Below are 25,300 nucleotides of genomic sequence, written 5' to 3'. Positions count from 1 at the left end.
AGATGTTGTATCCATACTTGATTTTATATAATTATTTATTTTATCATTATACACTATTGCTATGTTTGTTTTAAATAACTTAACTGGCCTCTTAGTAGGCCTTTTAGACACCACCACAAATAATATGAAAATGAGTGAATATGAACAAAGGCAATTTTATTCGTTGCTGAACCACACAGTATAAATAATGGAGGAACTATCACAACCTGGCAGAGTATAGTATATGGAAGAGTGATTCATAAAATTGTATAAATAAAAATTGTATAAATAGAAATATTTTATTTTAATTAGTTTTTAAAAATATATAGATATTTATCAGATTATTTTAAGCCTCCATTATAAAATAATGTTAGCTACCTATTTTGTTTTTGTTTGAATTTCTGAGTGAATGGAAGTTTTATTTTCAAATGAACAAATGTTTTATTTTTGTTTTTTTCTTTTTAATAATTACTGAAATAGTTATGTTTGTGGTAAATAATGCTACTAGTATTTAAAATTGTTAAACCTCCATCAACACCATAGTTCAAAGAACATCTACTATTATATTCTTCCACTCCTCCTCAAATTTTAACTTTCTGAGTCACCTTTTCTTACCCAACAACTTGATAAATTCAGTTTTGTAGTCAGTCTCTGAGAGTTCATATTATTACATGAATATTGAGATTCCTTTCTTTTCTGCTTTACATGTTAAAGAGAGTAAAATACTCCAAATTCCCTATCTCCATTTAAATGACTTTATTTAACAAAACTCTCTCTCTATATTTTCATTTAGTGTGAATAATCAAAATTTTCCATGCTTTTTAAAATGTAAGGTGCAGTATGTATATGTGTTTTTCAAAGTTTGTATATTCATTGGTCCTTTATAGGACAGTAAAATGTTTTCACACAGACAACAAGCTATATAAAATGTTTACATCATCAAGAAACTGTAAACAATAAGAATATAATTATCTCATAGCCCAGAGTCTGTGGAACTAGATGGCTCTACTGGACAGGCACGGTGTGATGGAGGATTGAGATGGGGACATCGGTAATGAGAATGTTGCAGGAATGAAGAAGAGTGTTCTTATGATTGAAACACAACTACAGACATTTTTGTAACCATAGTGCTTAAATAAAGATAATTTTTTAAGAAATAAAAACTTACTCATAACTAAATGGCTTATTGGGGATACCTATATATTTTTGTATGCTTATTTCCTTAATAGTTATTACAGTATGTGTATATTCAAATGTAGAGTTAGCTCCCTCTATCCCTATCTTTTTTTTTTTTTTTTTGCTTGTTTTAATTCTGATTAGTAAGAAATTCTAGTAGAAAAGTTTTCTTTGGGATAAAAGCTCAGGTTAGGGGCGGGTGAGGTGGCACTAGAGGTAAGCCTTGCAAGTGCTAACCAAGGAAGGACCACAGTTCGTTCCCCAGCATCCCATATAGTCCCCCCAAGGCAGGGGCAATTTCTGAGCGCTAAGCCAGGAGTAAACCCTGAGCATCAAACTGATGTGGCCCAAAAAAATAAAAAGCTCAGGTTAAAACCAAGACAAAGAGAGTGTATAGCTTATAATTTTTACCCCCTAATATACCAACAATATAATATGGCATTGTTCATTTTTGTATAGGCACACTAAATTAGTAAAATCTCATGTATGGAAGCAAGTTCTTATCTAATAGGAATAACAACACAAAAATTTTATAATACAAGGCTCTTTCTACTCTAAACATTTGTCATGGGAACTCAACTTGACCTCACATGAAATAAAAAAGATAATTATATAGACAACAAAGATAAGTTTTCCTTATCTATTTTAATTATGTTCCACATGTTGTCTTTCAAAAATTATATAATAAGGAAACTATATTTTGTAAAATAAATTTAATATTTTGTGGAAATACATTGAGGAGAAAAACAGGACTTCTTTTACAATTCTATGAATGTCAATAATCACAGTGTTCATTAATACATGCCTGTAAAATATGTGATCATAAAATAATTATTGTTCTTTACCTATTCTGGGGTAAATATACCAAGGCTAAATAGGGATTAGCAACAAGGAAAAAATGTTGCATAGTGGATACATTGCAGTTGCTTACTATACTTTATATTGGAATATAGGTTTCTTGGGATAAAAAAAAATGTTTTCTAGGATGTTCTGCTCTTTCGTCTCAATCATCTTATTTACCAGTAAAAAAAAAATGAGAAATCACATTAATAATCTGCTACTTAATCCTGAGAGAGTAATTGCTGAATACCCAGGGATTACATGCTGTTGACAATATCAACCAAGTCAGTGAAAATGCATTGCTGAACGAGCCACAAAGAGAACTGCATGAAACAAAGAAATTCTAGCCAGGTACTAATATTTTGTCTTGTCTTACTGATTGAGGCTTTTGATGCTTTAGATTTCTTATGTTCTACATTATTTTATAATTTGTTACTAAAATTTGTTTTCTAAAATCAAAAGACTTTAGAATATATCATGATTTATTTAATTATGTCTAGCAATTTCATTAAAATATGCATAGACATTAATAACTAGTAATAAATGTTCAAGGAAAATTTGTGGAGTTGATTAGGTGCCTATTGTTTTCTATTTCTTAGTGGAATTATATTTTAAATACTTTACTTTTCGAAGGATGGCATTTTGCCAGTCAAGCATCTCCAAGCAAATTGTTAAATCATTTTACATAGGGCCGGGGAGATAGCATGGAAGTGTTTGCCTTGCATGCAGAAGCTCAGTGGTTCAAATCCCGGAATCCCATATGGTCTCCCGAGCCTGCCAGGAGCGATTTCTGAGCATAAAGTCAGAAGTAGCCCCTGAGCGCTGCCAGGTGTGACCCAAAAACAAACAAAAAATCACTTTACATGAATAGTTGGAGATCAGTATGATGATACCTGGATAATATATCATACTTTAGGTTTATTTTGCTAATCTTCCTTTAACTTCTTTTTCTATAGTTAATAAATAAAAGGTGTGTTTTTTATTATAGACAACATAATTTGCTTTGTTAAAACTAAATGCAGGAATAGAATTCAACAGGCATCATGTACTACCACTTTATTAAAACCAAATGGGGGCAGATAATAGTGATGATCTGTTCCAAGTGATTGAAGATCAAAACAAGCCCACAAAGAATAGAATAATCTTTAACTAATTAGTGATTTCTAGAGTAAATTAGAGGATTAACTGCTATGTCTCCATATCTCTTTGGCATAGTTTCATTAATACTTTTGAAATAAAAAACTTTTCTCCCATGAATGTGGATTGAAATACATGCTTAACAATATTTCTGCCCTTGCCTATGTCACTTGTGCAACCAGCATTCTCATTAGGTTCCAATTCTCATTTTATAATTCCTCAAGCATTGGGACAGAGCGGTGGCACAGTGGTAGGTCATTTCCTTTGCATGCACTGACATAGGATGGACATCCCCTGGTGTCCCATATTGTCCCCCAGGCCTGGAGCAATTTCTGAGTGCATAGCCAGGAGTAATAACTGAGCATCACTGGGTGTGGCACAAAAACAAAACAAAACAAAACTTAAATAAAAAATTATCCCAATCAGCACAAATATTTAGAAAGAAAATTGGTCATATTATTTATTTTCTGATGTACTTCAGAAAAGAACAAATGCAGCAATTTTCACTATATAATCAAGTAATTGCCATCCTCCATTGGGCTACAGGTCCTAACTATTCAGTTGCCTAATTACAGAAATTCCATTGTCATGGCAAATTAACTGACTTTTTTATTCCATAGAGTTTCATCATTCCATCTTATGTGTATAATTGATAACAAAGGAAAAATGCAAGTTATTCATTATATGCATCTTTCAGTTATTTTTGATTCCCTGCTGTCATTAAACATTCCATTCTACATAATATAGATTCATCAGCAATATTTTAAATCATTGGTTATTAGAGTCAACTTGTTTTTTAGAATTATTTTTTATAAAATATTTAAGATAAATATTTATTAGCATAGAAGAAATGACTGGTCACTATTCTGTGTAGTAAAATTGCATAACTAACTCTGATTAAATATGGCATAATTCAAAATATATGCATATACATATTATTCATTTTTGCATAATAAGTTTTATTTCCAGTAATATTTACCAAAATTCCTTGCTTTACAATATACCTGTTACTAAAAATAACATGTTATCAAAATTTTTTTTATAATATTATGCCATGAAACTAACGTGCCATTCTATTTCTTTGTCTCCAGCAAGGATCTCCAGAGCTCCAGATGTGATGGAGAACTGCACTGTATTTACTGAGTTCATTTTCGTTGGACTTTCTAACAGACAGGATGTGCAGCTTGGGCTCTTTGTGTTCTTTCTCTTTGTATATAGCACAACTGTGATTGCCAACATAGGGATGATCCTGCTGATTAAGACAGATACTAGACTCCACACTCCTATGTACTATTTCTTGAGCAACCTGTCTTTATGTGATGTCTGTGTATCCTCTCCTGTCTCTCCCAAGATGCTGGCTCATTTCTTGTCTGAGATAAAGAGGATCCCATATACTGTATGTCCCATACAAATGTTTGTTTTTTGTATGTTTGGTGATGTGGAAATTCTCGTGTTGGCTGTGATGGCATATGACCATTATGTAGCTATTTGCAATCCACTCCTTTATACAGTAGCCATATCTAGGACACTCTGTACTGTACTAGTTTTTCTCACCTACATCATGGGCCTCGTAGATTCAGCAGTTCACACCTGCTTAGCTTTTTGGTTGTCATTCTGTAAATCCAATATCATCAATCATTTCTATTGTGACTTACCTCCTATGTTTGCTCTTGCCACCTCAGATACATTTATTAATGAGATGATGCTATTCATACTTGGTACCATTATTTTTGGTGTCAGTGTTTTCACAGTCCTCCTCTCTTACAGCTACATTATTGTTACTGTCCTTAGAATGAAATCAGCTGAGGGGAGACGCAAAGCCTTCTCTACCTGTGCTTCCCACCTATGCACAGTGGCTATCTTCCATGGCACACTTCTCTACATGTATTTGCGACCCAGCTCCAGTTACTCCATGGACACTGACAAAATTACCTCTGTTATCTATATGGTTATCATCCCTATGATAAACCCATTGATCTATAGCTTAAGGAATAAGGATGTGAAAGGTGCCCTGAAAAAAACAATCAGTACTAAATTATGTCCTCAGTAAAATCAGTATCTTTTTCTATGAATTTATTCATTGTAATTAATACACTAGATATGAGATACTCAGTTTTAAACTTTTCATAACCATGTTTCAGTCATAAAATATTCTATAACTCATGTCCTTGATCTGTGCACATTTTCTATTTCCAAAATCACTGAATTAGTTCCTGAAGTCCTCTCCATACTTGCCTTCCAGGAAGACATTTTTCTCTCTCATTACAATTTCCATTTTTCTTCTTCATTTCTAACATTGTGATATGCAATATCACTGCTGATGGGGTATCTTTTGAACACTTTACCTGTTTTTAACACCCAGAATGATCATACTCAGATTATCCACAATGATCATATCTTTGTATAATTGTCATAGTTGTTTCTCTGCCCTAATTATAAACTTCTGTCACCTGCAACACACACAGAAACTCCACCCTACACACTCACTTTAAGCTAGCATCCATCCATGGACTAGTCCTTTTTGTCCTCTTCTCTATTATATATTACTTACATACTATTTACTATTATGTATTATTAACATACTATCTTTTTTTAAATACCACATATATAAATGTAATCAATCTATATCTATCCCTCCCAGGGTTCTCAAACTCAATTTACCTGGGGGCTTCAGGAAGCAAAGTCGGGGTGCTCCTTGAGTGCAAAGTCAGTAGTAAGCCTTGAACATTGGGGGGGTGTGACCAAAACTAAAACAAAACAAAACAAAACAAAAAAAGGATTCCTCTAGGACAGGGCCACAAAATGTATGGAGGGAAAGAAACGGCCCACAGGCTGCGAGTTTGAGACCCATGCAAGTAATTTCAACAATATTGAACCAAATGATTTATTCAGAGACTAACTCTAGGTATCTGGCATTTTGATACAGTTTTGTGTGTCAACAACAAACATTAAAAATATTTTTCATGAGCTGTTTAAATTCTTTATTATAATGCAATTACTTATATTTTATTTTTAATATTTATTTTACTTTTTATGTGCAGTTATTGTTAAACTCAGTACTCTTTTAAACACTAATATATTATAATATTGGCCATGTATTCTGGTAGTCATTTTCTTTCTATTCCATGTTTAGCGATATATTCCACAGATACAACATAGAATTAAATGAATTCTTTTACGGTAAATTGTAATTTAATTTAATATAGTAGTGAATTGAAAATTTTAGCAAGTGGCTTGTCTCTAACAGGTGTCAGGAATATTTCAAAAGAGATAATTTCCTATTTCTGGATTAAGTCTATAACATAATAATTTTTTTCTCTGTACTCAAATAGTCTGTGCCTACTTGATTTTGATAAAGAAGTACAAGTACAATGATGTATGCTAGTGGCATATTATGACATGTAGGACATTTGGGACTGTGTAGGTCGGACATACTGACTTTTGGGAGACACAGGTTTGAAGTCCTCACAAAATCTATAACACCTTGAGCTGGCCAGGAGTGATTCATGGAAAAGAAAAAAGAGTAAGTCATGGACACAATCACATGTGACCCAAACCACAATAGAAACAATAACTTTAATAATAATTGGTATAAGCACTACATTAACAGCTATAAAGCAAAATGTGCAGCAAGAGTGCATTAGTTTGTTAAAAGTAATGCCTAAGGTTAAATACGTTTTTACATATTTAACTTTCTGAATTAAGTCACACATTGCAAAGTCTGTCACTGTTATCATGAGTGAAACAGAAACAAAAAAATTATAAACATTTGAATAGGGTCTACATTCCCAGAGAGATTATATGGTGTAAAGCCCTTTCATTGCAAATAAATGACTAGTATATCCTTGATCAATTTCTAACATTATATGTTATATTCCAAGAATAAGAGTTTTCCTAATAATGAGAATGTACAAGGGAAATAGAAAGCCTGTCTAGAGTACAGGCGGGGGTTGGGTGGGGAGGAGGGAGATTTTGGACATTGGTGATGGGAATGTTGCACTGGTGATGGGTGGTGTTCTTTACATGACTGAAACCCAAATACAATCATGTATATAATAAAGTTGGTTAAAAAAAAGAAAGTTAGAACTTGAAAAAAAAGAGTTGTCTCTTAGCACAGAACTAGGAAGAAGCCCTAAATACAGCCAGTTTATCCCATATAAAACAAAATTTTCAGTGCATGTATGCTTTCACTAGAAAAAATTCATATACATTTTCCTAGAATATGAATTTTTTTAATGAAAGCATACATGAACTGAAAATTTTTGTTTCATATGGGATAAAGTGGCGGTATGTAGGGCTTCTTCCTAGTTCTGTGCTAAGAGACAACTCTTATTCTTGGAATACAACATATAATGTTTACATTTTCCTCTGATGCACTTATGCAAACAGTGGCTCTTTTATTATTGACTAGTTTTTTCTTTAATAATTGTAGACAATATTGTTTGTTTACTAAAAACAAATGGGGGAATTGTTGTGTATGTAAAAATTTTATGGGATTATTATGTTACTGACCCTACCCTGATTGGTGATTGTGCCCTACCCTAGGGTGTGACCTGGCATTCTGCCCCCTCCCTAGGGTGGTACCTGATTCTGCTCCCACCATTGGGTGGTATCTGTTCCCACCATTGGGTGGTACCTGATTCTGGGGGATAAAAACAAGGGTCTTTGGAAGGCAGGGGGCTTTTGGCTGGAACTGATGCTGAAGATTTGGACTTCAGTCTTGTCCACTGAATAAAGCTAATATTTCCACAAAAGAAATTTTATATTCTTGATAGTTTTAAGAATTATTGTAAAAAATGGTAATCATTGGTCTTGGTCAATGAATACATTCATCTTGATTTAAAATTCCAGTCAATGTGTTGGTTGTAGGAGTCATGGTGAGAAAATATTAAAAAAAAATGTAATGAAATCTGGGGGCTGGTGAGGTGGCGCTAGAGGTAAGGTGTCTGCCTTGCAAGCGCTAGCCAAGGAAGGACTGCAGTTCAATCCCCCGGTGTCCCATATTGTTCCCCCCAAACCAGGGGCAATTTCTGAGTGCTTAGCCAGGAGTAACCCCTGAGTATCAAATGGGTGTGACCCGAAAAACAAAAAAAAACAAAAAAAATGAAACCTTATTCATATAGCAGAGATAGTGCAATTGATGATCAATAGAATTATGTCCTCAAATTGAGGAAAACAATAATGATCTGGAATCTGCTTATTAATCTTATGTCAGAGATAATGAAGCAGAATTTATGTCTGTGTGATTTTTTTGTTTGTTTGTTTTTGGGCCACACCTGGTGATGTTCAGGGGTAACTTCGGACTCTGCACTCAGAAATTGCTCCTGACTCAGGGATCACATGGGATGCCTGGGATTGAACTGGATTATCTGTGTGCAAGGAAAATGCCCTAGAGCTGTGGTATCACTCAAGTCCCAGGTTTAATAAATTTTTAATGATTCTAAGTGATTTAATGTGAATAATAGAGGGAGAAGCATAATTTTTTGCTTTTAGAATTGTACCTACAATCCTCACAGGCTTCTTCAGTTGGGTAATCTGAATTGCTCCTTCATGTGTTTGAGATACTATGCAGTACCAGAGATTTCAGATATTCAGAGTCTGCACTAGACCATTTAGAATTACAGGGAAAAAAATCAAGAAAATTATCAGGGAAGAATTGAAGAATTTGTCAATGAGTTATTTACAACTATGGCTTAGTTAAATTAATAGGCAAACACCATCATGTCTTTATTTGACATTTTTGATAAATTTCTTAAGAATAGATAGCATATATTTTACATGTTCATATTTTTCAAAGCTAATATGTACACTTTGCCCATTACACAAGTGATAGGTTCTTGTTAACATATTATTTATTGTTATGTATAAGATATTTGATTCAACATATTGTAGTGACTTATATAATGCCAACTCTTATGTACAAATTATCCCCAAAAATTAAGTCTGAGAATACACAATTTTGACTAATGAAAATATTCCATATTTATGAATTATGCAGGTCATATATATAAACAGAAGACAAAAACATATATATAACCCAAAGTACAAATATTTCAGAAAGAGTTGTGTAATTTCTTTATACTTTCTATAAATAAAATTAATTCTTTAATTGAATCACTGTGAACTACACAGTTATAAATTTGTTCATCACTGAGTATCATTCATAAAACATCCAAAACCCTTCACCAGTGCACATATCCCTCCAAACCTACCCCCTGTCTTCCCTGCCTACTTCTATGGTCGATATTTTTCCTGTTTTTCTATATTACTTTTCTTTTTATTTTTAGATAAATTGATTCAATATTGTTATGAAAGGGATACTATGCAGACCACTTTACTGAAAGCATAGTTATAATGATGGTAACTACTGCATGTAGTATTCAAAATTGTTTCACCTCCATCAACACCATAGCTCAAAGAACATCTACTATTATATTCTTTTGCTCCACCTTAGATTTTAACTGTCAAAGTCACCTTTTCTGACATGACAACTTAGCAAATTCAGTTTTGTAGTCAATTTTTGTGAGTTCATATTATTACATTAATATTGAGTTTTCTTTCTTTTCTGCTATACATGCAAAGAGAGTGAAATATTCCAGTTTCCTATCTCCATTTAAATTACTTTATTTGGGGTCCAGAGAGATAGCACAGAGGAAGGGCATTTACCTTGCATGCAGAAGGAAGGTGGTTTGAATTTCGGCATCCCACATAGTCCCCCGAGCCTTCGAGGAGCGATTTCAGAGCATAGAGCCAGGAGGAACCCCTGAGCACTGCCGAGTGTGATCCAAAAACCAAAAATAAAATAAAATAAAATAAAATAAAATTTACTTTATTGACAAAAATCTCTACATATTTTCATTTAGTATCAATAATCAAGATTTTCCATATTACTTAAAACTCTATGGTACACGATGTATATGTGTTTTTCAAGTTTGTTTAATCATTGTTTTTTTTTATAGGACATTGAAATATTTTCACACAGGCAACAGGGTATTTAAGAATGTTTAAAATTACACATCATCAAGAAACTGTAAATAGTAACAATATAATTATCTCATAGGAGTGTAAGTGACCTATGACAAAAATAATAAGGCCACATTATGAATAGGAATGTGGTATAATATGTGCAATTTTTCACTTATAGCAGGAATATATCATTGTTGATTCTCTATAAAAGAGAGTATGAAGGCTTCTCTATGTATTAAAAGTTGAATTCATATATTTCTATTCGAATGAAGTGATTTTACTTCTTGCCACCTTTCAACAAAACACTAAACCACTCGTGAGAAAAGAATTTATGGTTACTATGAAAATTTACATTTTGCCTATGCACACCTATATTTATGGAAGAGCTGTTTACAATAGCCAGAATCTGGATACAACCCAGATGCTTAATAATAAGTGAGTGGAGACAGAAACTGTGGTCCATGTACAAAATGGAGTACAATGCAGCTGTCAGGAATAATGAGGTCATGAACTTTTCCTACATATGGATGGACATGGAAACTATTATGCTGAGGGAAATAACTCAAAGGGAGAGAGAAGTAAATAGAATAGTCTCACTCATATATGGCATTTAAGAAAAATAAAATACATTATTATAATTACACCCAGAGACAATAGGGATGGAGGCCAGAAGGAAAGGCTATGATATGAAGCTTACCACTGGTAAGTGCAGTTAGAGAAATAACCACACCAACAACTATCATAACTATGGTAGTGTGTGAGAGTAGTAGAATACCTGTCTCTAATACAGGCAGGGGGAGGAGATGGGAGACAGGAATTTTGTGGTAGGAAAGTTGCACTGCTTAAATGGGGTGTTCTTTTTTATTACTTAAACCCAACTACAAACATATTTGTAAGCATGATTACATAATTAAATATATTATTTAAAAATTACATTTTCATGATAAAACATAAAACTTTAATATTTTCAATAACAAATCTATATGCCATCCAGTTTTAGATAATATAGGTTTTATGGTACTGGAGAGGTGGCGATAGAGGTAAGGCACTAGAGGTAAGCCTTGCAAATACTAGCCTAGGATGGACCTTGGTTCAATCCCCTGACATTCTATATTGTCCTCCCCCCAAGCCATAGGCGATTTCTGAGCACATAGCCAAGAGTAACCCCTGAGTGTCAAACAGGTATGGCCCCAAAAAAAAACAAATAAAAATTTAGAAAATATAGGTTTTATTATTTTTTCTTTCTCTTCATTTTCTTTCTTTTTTTAATTTCTTGTTTTAAACACCATGATTGCAAGCATGATTGTAGTTTGGCTTCAGTCATATAAAGAACACCATCTCTTCATCAGTGCAACATTCCCACCATCAATGCCCCACATCTTCCTCCTCCGCCACACCTACCTGTAATCAGGTAAACCGGTCACTCTACTTCTCACACTCATTAATTTTGTCGTTGTAGTTGCAGCACATTGTTGTTAGTGTAGTCATTTTTCTAACTGCAGTATTATTAATTTTCAGCAATTTTATTTTTAAAATGCATTCAAGATACTATCCTATCATATAGTTTTCATAGAACAGGTTTTGGACTATCACTTTACGTTATTGAAAATAGGCAGTCTTGTTTAAAAAGTTTTGTTGGTTACACAAGAGTATGTATTTTGCTCTAGCAAAAGGAAAACATTGTCAATCTGTCTTTTATGATTTCATTTTAAAGAATTAAACTTGTTAAAAAGTGACTGCAACAGAAGCTGTAATTGCTTTCTGAACATAGAAAGTGCAGGTAGAAAGTTGTGTACCTTGCGTGCTATAATGCCATGGTTATCTGAATTATAACAGAACAAATCATACAAATGAGTTCTTTTCATTTTATTTTATTCATTAATTCATTATATCCATGCATATAGAAAGACATTCTTTATGAACATCTACATTCTTTTGGGAATTCACTTAGATTACTCAATTTCAGTAAGACTTGCAATCTCTAAATTTCATTGGGAGTAGGTGTTAAGACAGTGAAGTCTGGAGGGACATGGATGTTAATAGTCTCAATTCTGGGAATGTAGAATTGTGAATGATGTCATTTCTCACCCTAGAGAAGAGGAAGCAACAGAGGAATAATGAAAAAAGAAATAATTAGTAGAAGATAACCAAAGATAATTTTCTTGTAATATGAGCCAATGAGCAAGAGTAATTGGAAATTTGTCAGTCCCTCATAATGTATCATTTTCTTGAGTTTATTTGGTAATAATTAAATTGATTCTATGGTTGGGCTCATTTTGATTTAACTTCATATTTTATTGGTATAATACTGAAGGAATCATCAAAAAAAAAGAAAGAGTACACATGTTTGCTTTTGTTTGTACCAGCACTTGAACATAATGAATCATACATGCAAAGCATAAGCTCAGCCACATAGCCACATCATAACTTTAGAAGAGATTAATTATTGTAATTCAAAGTCAGTTTTAATAATTAATATAAAAACTAAATTGTACAGTGGGTAGAGTTCTTTCCTTGCCTACCTAGGACACTGTAAAGAAACTAGCAAACGCAAAAAGAGCAGCGTAGAGAGAACAGGTATGGACTCAGCCCTTTAATACAAAGGCCCACAATAATCTCTTAGGGATCCTATACAGGATTACAGGTAAAGATTACTATGGGAAATCATTGACTCTAATGGAAGCATTTCAAAATAATATGATTTAATACTTTAATCTTACTATATCTAAAATAATCTCTCAGCTTCTCTGTCCACAGGCGTTCTTGGATACAAAGGGTGGACAACCTAAGATGACACCTCAAGACAGAGTCACATGAGACACCATACCCAGCTTGCGATATGAAGATGTCTCGATAAAACTCTTTAACATACCCTTTATTTCTACGTTATACCTTCTTTTAGGACCTGAAGTACGTGACCAGCCAGATCACTAAAGCAGCAACTGTGTCCTGCAGAGTTATACTACAGGGCCTACTCATCGAACACATTCAAGCAAACTAACATTCCGTTGCTCATTTCTTGTCTCTTCTCACTACTTTTTTTTCCTCTTCTCTTTCTTTTCAATCTTACCTGCTCTCTTCTCCTTTTCTGCCCCTTCCATATACTTCCCCCTTTTCCCCTGGTTAGAAATCTGACTATCCCTTCACCACTCAATCCCATCCAGATTTCCCACCGTATTAAAACTCTTCGCCCTCAGTTCTTAATCTATTAGGCCTCAAGACTGACTTCCTACCCCAATGAAACAGTATCCAGCACCGAAGCGAAGGGACACCCACCCAAACCTACACCTCATCCCAGGCAAGAAAAGACAACCAACACCCCTGCTGACTCATGCGGTGTGGCCCTTCTTACTAACTCTTCCCAATGCAGATTGTTGCTTGATACTGGACTTAGCTCTAAAAGGACCCCCAATTCAAGAACTCTACCCAAGACCTCCCTGCCACAAATCTTTTGCCAATCTCAAGAAGGTCAGGGTATGTGATAAAAAGGCTTTCGGGAACCCACACCCCACAAGAACATCTCAAAAGACAATGGGGAAACCTATAGTTCCATCATAAGTATAAACCCTGTATAACACTACCTCTTTACCTGCTTTTTCCCAAATATAAGGTAGTCTCCTGCAACATTTTGTTCTTTTAATTACTTATTTTATTTCATTTTTTAAATTTTTATTTAAAGAACACTTTTTTCTTTATATATACAGGAGCACATATATTTTTACCTCTATTTTTATCTTTTTTGGGTGTGTGACTTGCTTCTGTTTTCTTCTCTTTCCACCCCAAAATGCAACAACAATATAATGTAGCACCAGCTCTTCCTGCAAAGGCACACTAAAAAAAGGGGGTAAGGTTACTTCTAAAAACAAGCTCTTCTCTACTAGGGATAAGAACTCATACTTTTTTACAACACAGGGGCATCTTCTACCTTGAATATATGTCATGTAGACTCAAATAGACCCCAGGTGATTAGATGCCAACAATCCAGCCTGGAACCCTGGATCCCAGGCATAGAAATGACACAGTTCTTCACAACAGCTATAGGAACCAAATCCCACCTGGGACATCCTTAATACTGCTCAAACACCAACATGGCCCAGCACTAATAGATTATCCTGACAATGAGGAAATTGGAACAACTTGACCTAAGAGCAGGTTATCCTACCTCACCAGCTAACGATGAGACAAAATCTGAAGATTTGTCACCAGTTGGTCTGTGCAAAAGCCAAGATCGCGATCTATAGATGACTGGCTGACAGAACCATGACAAGGCAGTATGTATCCTGGAACCAAGAAAAAAACCCTAGTCTAGGGTTTGACCTACAACCTGCACAATAACCATGATCTCTAATTCTAGAGGTATGACTGAGACAGTAACAACAGAACGGGTCTTCTAGTAACATAACAAAATACGCTATCCCAGGCTCCAATCTTGGATCAGCACAAGGACCAAGACCACCAACCACAGAAGATGGACTATAATGACACTAAGGGAACAGAACTTCTAGAACCACAAAGAAAGACTTCACCATAAGTTCCATTTTGACATGTGCAGAGACGGATATCTCTAGATACAGAGACCTGATTTTACCACCCAGGATAAAGCAGAAGTCCCCCATACACCACAAAAGCACCAATGGGAGAGTAAATGAACTAGAAAGGAGTCTATAGTTAATCCCATGACAATATACTTCAAGGGTGGAGAAAATCTGTATGACTTAGACCAAGGGAATTCCTTTTCGAATGACTCCAATGTTTACTGTGCCTATTCAGGAGGGGAAGAGAGAGAGAGTGAGAGAGAGAGCATAAAAATCCTTTTTTATCTATCTAGCTTTTGTCGATTTCTTTGATTTGGTGTGGATATTGAACTGGTTGTCTCCATTTTTATTTATTTATTTATTTTCTTTCTTCTTTTCTCTTTTTCCGTTTTGTGCTCTGTCATGTTTTTTATCTCAAGTCCATGGCAAGTATGTGGTGCCATCTTTATTGCTGTAGCGCTCACTGGATATTTGGTACTTCTTTTTATACTGATGTGGTGTTCCACCTTCTCTTTCCCTTCGTCTTTCAAACCGAGGATGAGAGCCTCTAGAGACTCCGACCAAGTTCGGCATATTTGATCTTTACTCCATTTTATTACTTTTCTCTTCTTCAAACAAAACCACATAACCTTAACTATCTAGTCCCGCCTCCCAATTAGAGTGGGATATAATGGAGGTACCATGACCAAACAGTTGAAAGATCACTAAGTAGTAAGCTAGACATGGAGGTAACACTGATTCTAGCAGCCCCGGGAGAGGATGAAGGCTATGGGAGGCAGGACAGGAGCAGAAGTAGAGGGAGGAGAATTCTGTGGTGGGAATTCTCCTGATTCAATGTTAATATGTACCTAAAATATTGCTGTGAATGAGATGTAAGCCACTATGGCTAAAATAAAAATTATAAAAAAAATTAAAAAATTAAGTTATGTAAAAAGGATTCTTAAAAAAACCAGTTTTGGGGGTACCAATGCGATAGCCCAGCAGTAGGGCTTTTGCCTTGCATGTGGCTGACCCAGGACAGACCAAGATTTAACCCGCTGACATCTCATATGGTCCTCAAGCCAGGAGCACTTTCTGAGTGCAGAACCAGAAATAACCCCTGAGAGTCACTGGGTGTACCCCCAAAAATCCAAAAGCAAACAAATCAGTTTTCAAGTCTAAAAAATAAGTGATATGGTAATACGTATTGTATGGAGAAACTATACCAGGAAGTTTATACTATATATATTACAGACAAGTATTATATAGCCATTGATATGCTGAATATATACACTCATGTTTATATATCAACAGACTGACCCAGATAAAATGGGACCTTAAAAAAGTAGAAAGAAAAAAATAAATTTAAATAAAAATAGAGAGGGAGGGACAGGAGAGATAGCACAGCAGTAGGGTGTCTGCCTTGTATGCAGAAGGGTGATGGTTCAAATCCCAGCATCCCATGTGGACCCCGAGTCTGCCGGAGGTGATTTCTGAGCATAGAGCCAGGAGTAGCCCCTGAGCACTGCCGGGTGTGACCTCCCCCCCCCCAAAAAAAAAACAAGCAAACAAAAAAAAAGGAGAAGGAGTTAGAATGGAAAAGAATTTAAAGTCAGCAAAGTTTGTCCATTTTCTGGACCAATCCTGGTTGGTGAGGGTAAGTTTTGCATTAATGGGGAAAGGCTTCCTGGATTTGATTGTGTATAGAGCATTCTAGAAATCTATGTGGTATGTTATTGAGTACTGTATAGGAAGTACCAGTATATACTATGAAATATTATCCTGCAGACATTGGGCATCCCATTTCCTTTCCTAGAAGCAATCTAAATTTTGGAGCTTTATGGTATCATGGCAAACTAACTACAGTAGTCTTGCAGGCGCTAGAATTGGGAAATGAGAACTGACTAGGAATCACACATTGAGAGAAGATTCGGTGTTGGCACTCAGGATTGAGGCCCTGCTGTGAAGGGTTGCATGGACAACCGGATTCTGCTGGGTGGGAGGAGAAACTACTAGGGGTTCCTTCCCCCACCCCATCCCCAGACTCACCATTCGGCCTAAGCTTGGCTCTGGGTTGTCGAACAAGTTCGACACAAAGAGCCAAAATTTTAAACTGTGAAAGTCAGAGAGCCACACCCCGCAGTGACCTGCCAAAACAGACAAACACTCACACAAAAGCATCTAATTTTAACAATAATCTATTAAACACATATTGCATTTGCCATTTTGAGTGAGGGTCAAAATCCTGCAGTGATGGTGAGAGTGTGCTGCGTCCTCCACACTAAGAACAAACGTTAGGCAAGATGTGACCCAACATGTGACACATGGGTCCTCCCAGTAGCGGGCCATGCAGTTGTTCTGATGGATGGGAGATTGGATGAAGAAGCCTGCGGGCAGGACTCTGTGCTTGGAAATCTCTCCTCAGAGGTCCCTCCTCAGAAGCAGCAGAACCAAATCCAAACTTGGCAAAGAGCCACAGTACACAAACTAATGATAAGGGGTAAAGAGCCGCATTCATTTTGGCCGTGAGCCGCATGAGGCTCTAGAGCCCCATGCTCGCCATCCCTGGCTTGGCTGAAACGGGGAGGCTGCTTATGATCCTGCTGGAGGGCTTAGTTCTGGGGGTCTGTCACCTAGCTTCCCAATATAGGCTTCCTCATCCTCAGTTGAGAGAATATTCAGCACTGGCGCTGAGGAATTAGACATATATTTTAATTTATTAAATTTAAATACATTGCACATTGACAAATTTGTATTAATCAACTGTACATGTATAACATTTGCCTTAGTTGTACTTTATTTTAGATATATTTATTTTTAAAGGGTAATAATTTTTAGAAGTCATGATCATAGAGACATTTTAAAAAAGTTTGAAGCAAGGCTTTGGAGGCAACATTTTAGTCAATAGAAAAAAATTTATGATTTGTTTAAATTTTTTTTCATCTACCTTTGACACTACTTTTTTATTTTCAAAAAATGAGGAGACAGGGCCAGAGTGGTGGTGCAAGTGGTAGGGCATTTGTCTTGCTATGCACTAACCTAGGATGAACCGCAATTTGATCCCTGGCATCCCATATTGTTCCCAAGTCAGGAGCGATTTCTGAGTGCATAGCCAGGACTAACACCTGAACATCACCGAGTGTGGCCCCAAAACCAAAAACAAACAAGAAAATTAAGGGGATATTTGATAAGCATAATATACCACATAATTAGTTTGTTTTCGAATAATGCACTGGAAAATAGATTAAGTGAGAACAAAAGATCACCAACACTTTTTTAAAAGGTGGTGATGCATTTTAGAAATACTCTTGATAATAAATAATCCAAGAAATCATGAAACCAAACTGCTATTTCCAGTGAATATTGACATATTCTTTTTTTTGTTTGTTTTTGTTTTTTTTGTTTTTGGGCCACACCCGTTTGACGCTCAGGGGTTACTCCTGGCAATGTGCTTAGAAATCACCCCTGGCTTGGGGGAACCATATGGGACGCCGGGGGATCGAACCGCGGTCCTTTCCTTGGCTAGCGCTTGTAAGGCAGACACCTTACCTCTAGCGCCACCTTCCCGGCCCTTATTCTTACATAATATAATTTAATTGTAATAATAATAAGCCTGTTAAAACAACCATGAGTGATATGAAAATAGGAGAATCTATACAATGGCACATATATTCAACTTGATTCTGCTAATCATAAAAATTGAGTAGTGTACCATGTCCTGAATTGATATGGATGAACCTCATATAGAGATTGAGGATATTTTATGAAAAACTATATTATTGAATTGTTTACTTTTATGTGGCTTAAAAATAATATAATGGTATTAATCATATTGTATGCCAGATTTTGTTAGAGATCACAGACGTTAAGAAATTTCCCAAAGTTTCTTTTCATTTAAGCTCTGAGTATAGAAAGTTTCATTTTGAATATTTTATTTTTAATAGCAAATGTTTGATAAGTATTTATTTAACTTAATGAATAATGTCCAAAATTATTGCATATTCACTACAATCAAATTATCAAAGATTTTGTGACTATTTTATTTTTATGGCTCCTCCAATGTTTATTCCTCATTCTCTTTTTCTGTCCCTAAAGCTTGGAAGCCTCAGTTTGCAATTTTTGTCTGATAGTAAGCTAACATGTTATCTTGCAAACTAATGTTCCATGTTTTGTTTCTTTGAATTAATGCAGTTTTCTTTAATATCTTTCATTTAATTTTTCCAATTTGATCATGATATAGCAATAAGTAAGCCTTTCACATATTTAATGTAAATCTGAAATGTACCTTATGTGTATCAAATCTTGTTTATGCGCTCATTCTTTGTTGGACATAGGAATGTTCCTTGTAGCCAATAAGCTATTAAATATATATATATATATTCATTATTGTCAGAAGATATAAATGAAAAAAACGTTGCAATAATGACATCCTGCAGTTACAGTACACTAAAATAAATAGAATAATAATAGATTCATTATGGACATGGATACAGTAAAAAAGGAGCAACTTTCACTTTTGACAGCAATGTAGTATGACTGATTTTCTATATTAGACAGTTGTAGATTTCTCAAGGAATTTAAAATTCAACATTTATATTTGTATATGATAATGAATTTACTCCTTATTTTCCCTAAAACATTAAATAATTTATGATAAAATAATTTATGCCACTATGTACACTTATCTTTTCACAATAAAAATACATAACTTTAAACTAATTTTACAATGAAAATTTTGATATTTTATCCAATTATAGGCAACTATAGACTTCATTATTTTAAAAACATTTTTTGGAAAGTAGGTGAAATCCATCTGCCAAAGACCATTGGGGGCAAGACCAGGAGAATTGGCCCCTCTTGGAAATTTAGACAATGCAAAAGACACAAATTGGACAGGAGCATACAAAGAACCTCTCTCAAAGGGATTTTTTTAGGTAGAGACTATACAATTGGCTCCTGTATGAAGGGCATATTTGTCTTCATCTGCAGAGGAAAAAATGGAGCAGGCAAATAGGAGGGCATCAGCTGTGTTATTTACCTTGAGCCATAGGTCCAAGAAGGTCACTATGAATCATGATATAAATGATCAAAAAATGAAGAGGAATAAGTGTGGATTAAATATTGTAGGACTGTGAAAAGAGAAGACACATTAGGTTTTGTTTTGTTTTCCTGGCATAATATTGAATGTCCAGAGTCGGCCACAGCCAATTAATATTGCCTAATAGCTTTTGGAAATCATCAAAAATAATTACACTTTTCTGTGGTCTGAATTTTTGTTCTTTGCACCAATACCCCAAGTAAAACTAAGGATCCTGTTTTTGTATTTACGTTATTGGGGGATATTTTCAAGCTATTTTCTCAGCTCCAATTCGTGAACTGCATGATGAAGGGCAACCTCTTGTATCTCTTTGGAGACAACTGCAATAAGGATGTCGCCTTAGATTATCAAGACACTAAAACATTACGTGGCTATCAGGGAACAAGGGTCATGCTACAATATGTTGGCACATTGGCAAATGAGCCATTCCCTGGGGAATAACCTTTCATGGATTGTATCTGTTCTTTTGTGACTTTATGTGTTATAATGTTGGATCCATAACTTCTGAGATTCAACTTTATCCACTATAAAAAAAATCGTACCATCTGTATTGAAACTCACTGCCTGGCGCCATAGGATTAGATCTAATTTGAGAAGCTGACTTAAGTGTTATCCTTTCCAACTAGCATGTCTTCACTTCTAGTAAAAACTCACCAGAGCCTTCCTCACTGTTAGTCAAGATGGATGAATTAATTTGTCATATAGATGCCTAAAATCAAAATATTTATTTGTATTCCAGACCCCTACTTATCCTTGAAATTAGCTTAGATGGTTCCTGTCCAAATACCATAATGTTCTGTTATCCTGTATATCCTCAACCAAAGCCATTTTTCTGCAAGGGATAATAATATCCCTATATTAGCATATACTAATAATATTCATCTATTAACATGAGCTCATACTTGTCATATATCTTATTTATTATTTAAGAGGCAGTACTTGATTTTCATTGCATTGGGGCAATATTTATTTTTTGTCTATTATAAGTTTACATCAAACAAAAGTTTACATTGGGTAGCAATGATATATCATTATGAATTTTTAAATACAAAACTTTTCTTGTAAATATAATTTATTAGTACCAAAGAAGCAACTTATTTTGTAGAACACATGCTCTACATGTGAAAGTCCCTGGATTTGATCTCTGGTACCAGTCTCTAAGAAACAGCCTCCAAAGCATGCTTCTAATATTATTATCAGTGCATACAATAAGTAATCAAATTCTATGGAATGAATGAAATTACTGTAAATTTACTCCCACTATTCAAATTTACCTTCAAGGTTTACATTATTGTTTAGACTTGACTGGTCTGCTTTCTCCATGACTCACACAGTTCAGCTACTGATAAGTCTATCATCCCAACATTTGTAAATTTCATTTTTTACATTGTAATCTCAGAATATTATCTTCATACTAAAATTTAAACTGAGCTTTTAAATCAAGCTTTTTTTTTAAAACACAATATATATTAAAAAAACATTTTTGAACAAGATATTAGTTGAAATTTTCAATTTTTGTTTATATGATTTTTAATATTTTGTTTAAACACCTTGATTACAAACATAATTGTGCTTGGGTTTTAGTCATGTATAGAACACCCCCCTCCCATCATCAGTGCAACATTCCCATCACCAATGTCCCAAATCTCCCTCCTCCCCACCCACCTGTAATCTAGACAGGCTTCCTACTTCCCTCATTCATTCATAGTTATGATAGTTCTCAGTGTGGTTATTTCTCTAACTAAACTCATCACTCTGTGTGGTGAGCTTCATAAAGTGAGTTGTAACCTCCAGCCCTCATCTCTTTTGACTCTGAAAGTTATTGCAAGAATGTCTTTCTTTTTGATGCCATGAAGTCAATATTTTATGAAGCTACTAGTGTATAAAGTACAAATCTAAATAATTAACCCAAAATGAGTTCATAAAAATAAATATATTGAGGACCATAAAGACAGTAAGGTGGATTTAATCCATGGTACTCCATATGGTCCCCAGACACTGTTAGTGATAAATCTGAAAGCATATGTTTACACAGATATGCATGTATACACATATGTACAAATATGTTGATTTTATGTGGATAATATATTCTATTTTTTAAAAAATTATAAAAATAACCACATTCTAAACATTTAAAAAATGTCTTAGCAGCTCTACTGGAGCAGATACTGTGCTTAAGAAGCAAGAAACTAAATTATTATGTAAGAAGAAAGTCAATAAAATGGGCAGATCTCTTGCCTTGCATCAAGCTGACAGAGTAAGATCCCAATTATCACATATAGTCCCTTGAGCATTGCCAAACTCTCAAACCTATGTACTCTGAACCAGAAGCAAATCCTGATTATCATAGTGTGTGACTCAAAACTAACAAAATAACTACATAAAAATACTTACAATTAGAAAGGTAAATAATGATGTTTCTAAAGCAGTATACCCTATAATCTAAAGAGATAAAGGAACCAGAGCAATAACACAGAAGTAGGGCATTTACTTGCCTTGCATGTGATCGACCAGATTGGACCCAGTTTTGATTCTGGCATCCATTATGTTTCATTGAGCCTGTTAGGAGCGATTTTTGAGCACAGACTGCCAGGAAAAACCCCTGAACATGGCGGGTATGGACCATAAAACAAAACAAAAAAGAAAGAATAAAAGAGATTTGCAATATGATTCATAATCTTTAATTGAATTAGTGTCAGAAATACAAAATAGAAATTAATATTTGAATATGTCATTTTAGAATTATGGACTGATAAACTATAGTGATACATATTTATAAATAAACTATGTATACATAAAAACAGTCAAAATAAATTAAGTGTATATTTTATACTACAAAAAGATGGCTTGGTATTATTAGCTTATCCACAATAGAAAATAATTATAAGAATGTTGTAGTAATTTTATGTAAAATTATGAAAATAAATGAATATTAAGTGAAGGTAAACTAGACTTTGGTAATACATACTACTATGAGAGATTGCCTCCTGATACCTGGAGGTAAACCCTTGAATGAGGAACATGGACAAAAGTCTATCTTGTGACTGACAAAAATTGTTAGTGGAGCAGCTTATTTTATATATGACAGAAAAAAAATGGTTGATTTATGCCTAGGTTTAGAAAACTATCATCTTGCTGAAAACATCTTTACCTAAACTGTCCCAAACAATTAGTAAGGACATCTGGCATAGAATAAGATATAGTATGATCAATGTATATTTGATAGGTTAAGTAGGTAGGGAAGTAGGGGAACAACCTTGGTGGGAGTTGTCAAGTGGGCCGCAGCAGGAATGTAATAATTAAGCTCTTTGCCTCCTCTGATGGAGAAATTTTTTCTCCCTATTTTGGCAATGTTTCCTCAACCTCTCTTATAGCCATGTCCCTATATACAACAATTTTAAACTTAATTTATTTATTCATTTAATATTTGGGACTATACCCAGTCATGCGATATTCATATACCTTGTAAATACTTAAAACTCAAAACAAAGGAGCAAATATTGTTGGACAATTGTCAGGCTCTGTTCCAAACTTAATCAGACAATTTTAGACCAAAGAGTTTTCTAAAAGCCTTTTTGACATCTTTGTTTCTGAGACTGTAGATTAAAGGGTTCAACATGGGTATAATCAGTGTATAGAACACAGAGGTCACCTTATCAATATCCAGTAAGTGAAGAGTGCTGGGACGAAGATAAATAAAGATGATGGTTCCATGGTAAATTGTAACTGCAATAAGATGGGAAGCACAAGTGGAGAAACCCTTTTTTCTGCCCTCTGCAGAATCTGATTTAAGAATAGCTACTAAGATGAAGACATAAGAGAGAAGAACTGTTAGAAGGCAGATAACTTCCACCAAACTAGAAGCCACTACTAGGACAATGTCATTCACGTAAGTGTCAGTGCAGGACAGAGAGAAGAGTGGGGAGATATCACAAAAGAAATGATTAATTTCTTTAGAACAGAAAGTCAAATGGAAAGTATTTGTGGTATGAATTATGGAACTCATGGTGCCCCCCAGAAATGCTCCAAGTGCAAGCTGCACACAAATTCTCTTAGACATAATAACAGTATAAAGCAATGGGTTGCAGATAGCGATGTAACGGTCATAAGCCATAGCAACTAGAAGAAAAGATTCTGAATCCGCAAAACAGCAGAAAAAATACAGCTGAGCAGCACAACCATTGTAAGAAATGGTTTTGTTAAGGTAAACCAAATCTGCAAGTAATTTCGGGGCAATGACAGAAGAATAGCATATATCTACGAAGGATAATATGCAGAGGAAAAAATACATTGGTGTGTGCAAGTGGGAACTAGTGGTGATCAATATAATCATTCCAAGGTTTCCTGTGAGGGTCACAGAGTAGATGGCAAAAAACACAAGGAAAAGAACACTCTGAAGTTCTGGATGGTCACTAAATCCCAAGAGAATGAATTCGGTCTTCACAGTGTCATTCTCCGACCCCATTTTCCGTAGTGCTCCAAATATTCTGACAGTGCGGACAGAGTAATGTTGTAATAATAATAATAACCTCAACATTGACAAAAGAAAGAAATGTTAAAAATACAATATAAATTTAAAATCTACTTGAATATTCTGATAACCATGAATATCTAGTGTAAGAGTTAAATGCATACTTTTATATTTAAGTTTGTACTATTTACATCTAAAAGTTACATATTTTCACTGTACAGAGCAATACCAGAATACCCAGTAATTGAAATTAAAAATTAGAATTCATATTTTCATCTGCTCTCAACTTCGAAAAGTAATATGTATTTATTAACTATATAATTACAGAACAAACTCTTAATAAACAATTATTTTAACATACATCGTTTTTGTTTATTCATATATAACATAAAATATTGGTGGGGTCTGAGTGATAGCATGGAGGAAAGGCATTTGCTTTGCATGCAGAAGGATGGTGATTCAAATCCTGGCATCCCATATGATCCCTAAACCTTCCAGGAGCAATTTCTAATCATATCACCAGGAATAACCCCTGAACACTGCTGGGTGTGACCCCCCAAAATATATTGATGTTCTGGGTGAAATTTTCTTTAGTTACAGGAGCAGGCATACCTATTTTCCTTTGTAATATTCAATTACCCTTAAAGAAGAGCAAATAAAATAGAAATAAAATTAATTTTATATGAGTTGTAGAACATGGTGAACTCTGATTTTGTCATTCAGATCATGTGAAACTTTGGGCAGATCAATTTGACACTGATTTCATTACTATCACATGTATTAAGAATCCCACCACTGGGCCCGGAGAGATAGCACAGCGGCGTTTGCCTTGCAAGCTGCTGATCCAGGACCAAAGGTGGTTGGTTCCAATCCCGGTGTCCCACATGGGCCCCCGTGCCTGCCAGGAGCTATTTCTGAGCAGACAGCCAGGAGTAAACCCTGAGCACTGCCGGGTGTGGCCCAAAACCCCTTTTTAAAAGCAAAAAAAAAAAAAAAAAAGAATGAAGGTATTTTTGTTACTAAGGGTTAAATGAATTACCTACTAGGATTTGCACCATCTGACCTCAATTATTCACTATTGTAAATTTGGCAGCATAAAATTTGAATAAATTATGGTAT

At 34.8% G+C, this 25,300-nt stretch overlaps 2 protein-coding genes across 2 annotated transcripts; one reads left to right on the top strand and one right to left on the bottom strand.

The window, feature by feature from the left end:
* Nucleotides 1–4,186: 4,186 nt before the first annotated feature.
* Nucleotides 4,187–5,182, top strand: LOC126018651 (olfactory receptor-like protein OLF2). Its single transcript, XM_049780750.1, has one exon. It carries the CDS (start codon nucleotides 4,187–4,189, stop codon nucleotides 5,180–5,182), a length of 996 nt encoding a protein of 331 aa, XP_049636707.1.
* An 18,060-nt stretch (nucleotides 5,183–23,242) lies between these two features.
* On the bottom strand, nucleotides 23,243–24,175 carry LOC126018650 (olfactory receptor 5I1-like). The gene has a single exon (XM_049780749.1). It carries the CDS (start codon nucleotides 24,173–24,175, stop codon nucleotides 23,243–23,245), a length of 933 nt encoding a protein of 310 aa, XP_049636706.1.
* Between the last annotated feature and the right edge of the window lie 1,125 nt (nucleotides 24,176–25,300).

Source organism: Suncus etruscus, chromosome 9 (assembly GCF_024139225.1).
Source record: "Suncus etruscus isolate mSunEtr1 chromosome 9, mSunEtr1.pri.cur, whole genome shotgun sequence".
Classification (NCBI taxonomy): domain Eukaryota; kingdom Metazoa; phylum Chordata; class Mammalia; order Eulipotyphla; family Soricidae; genus Suncus; species Suncus etruscus.
The sequence above is the reverse complement of the archived record's forward strand: the minus strand, read 5'-3'. Positions and strand labels throughout refer to the sequence as shown.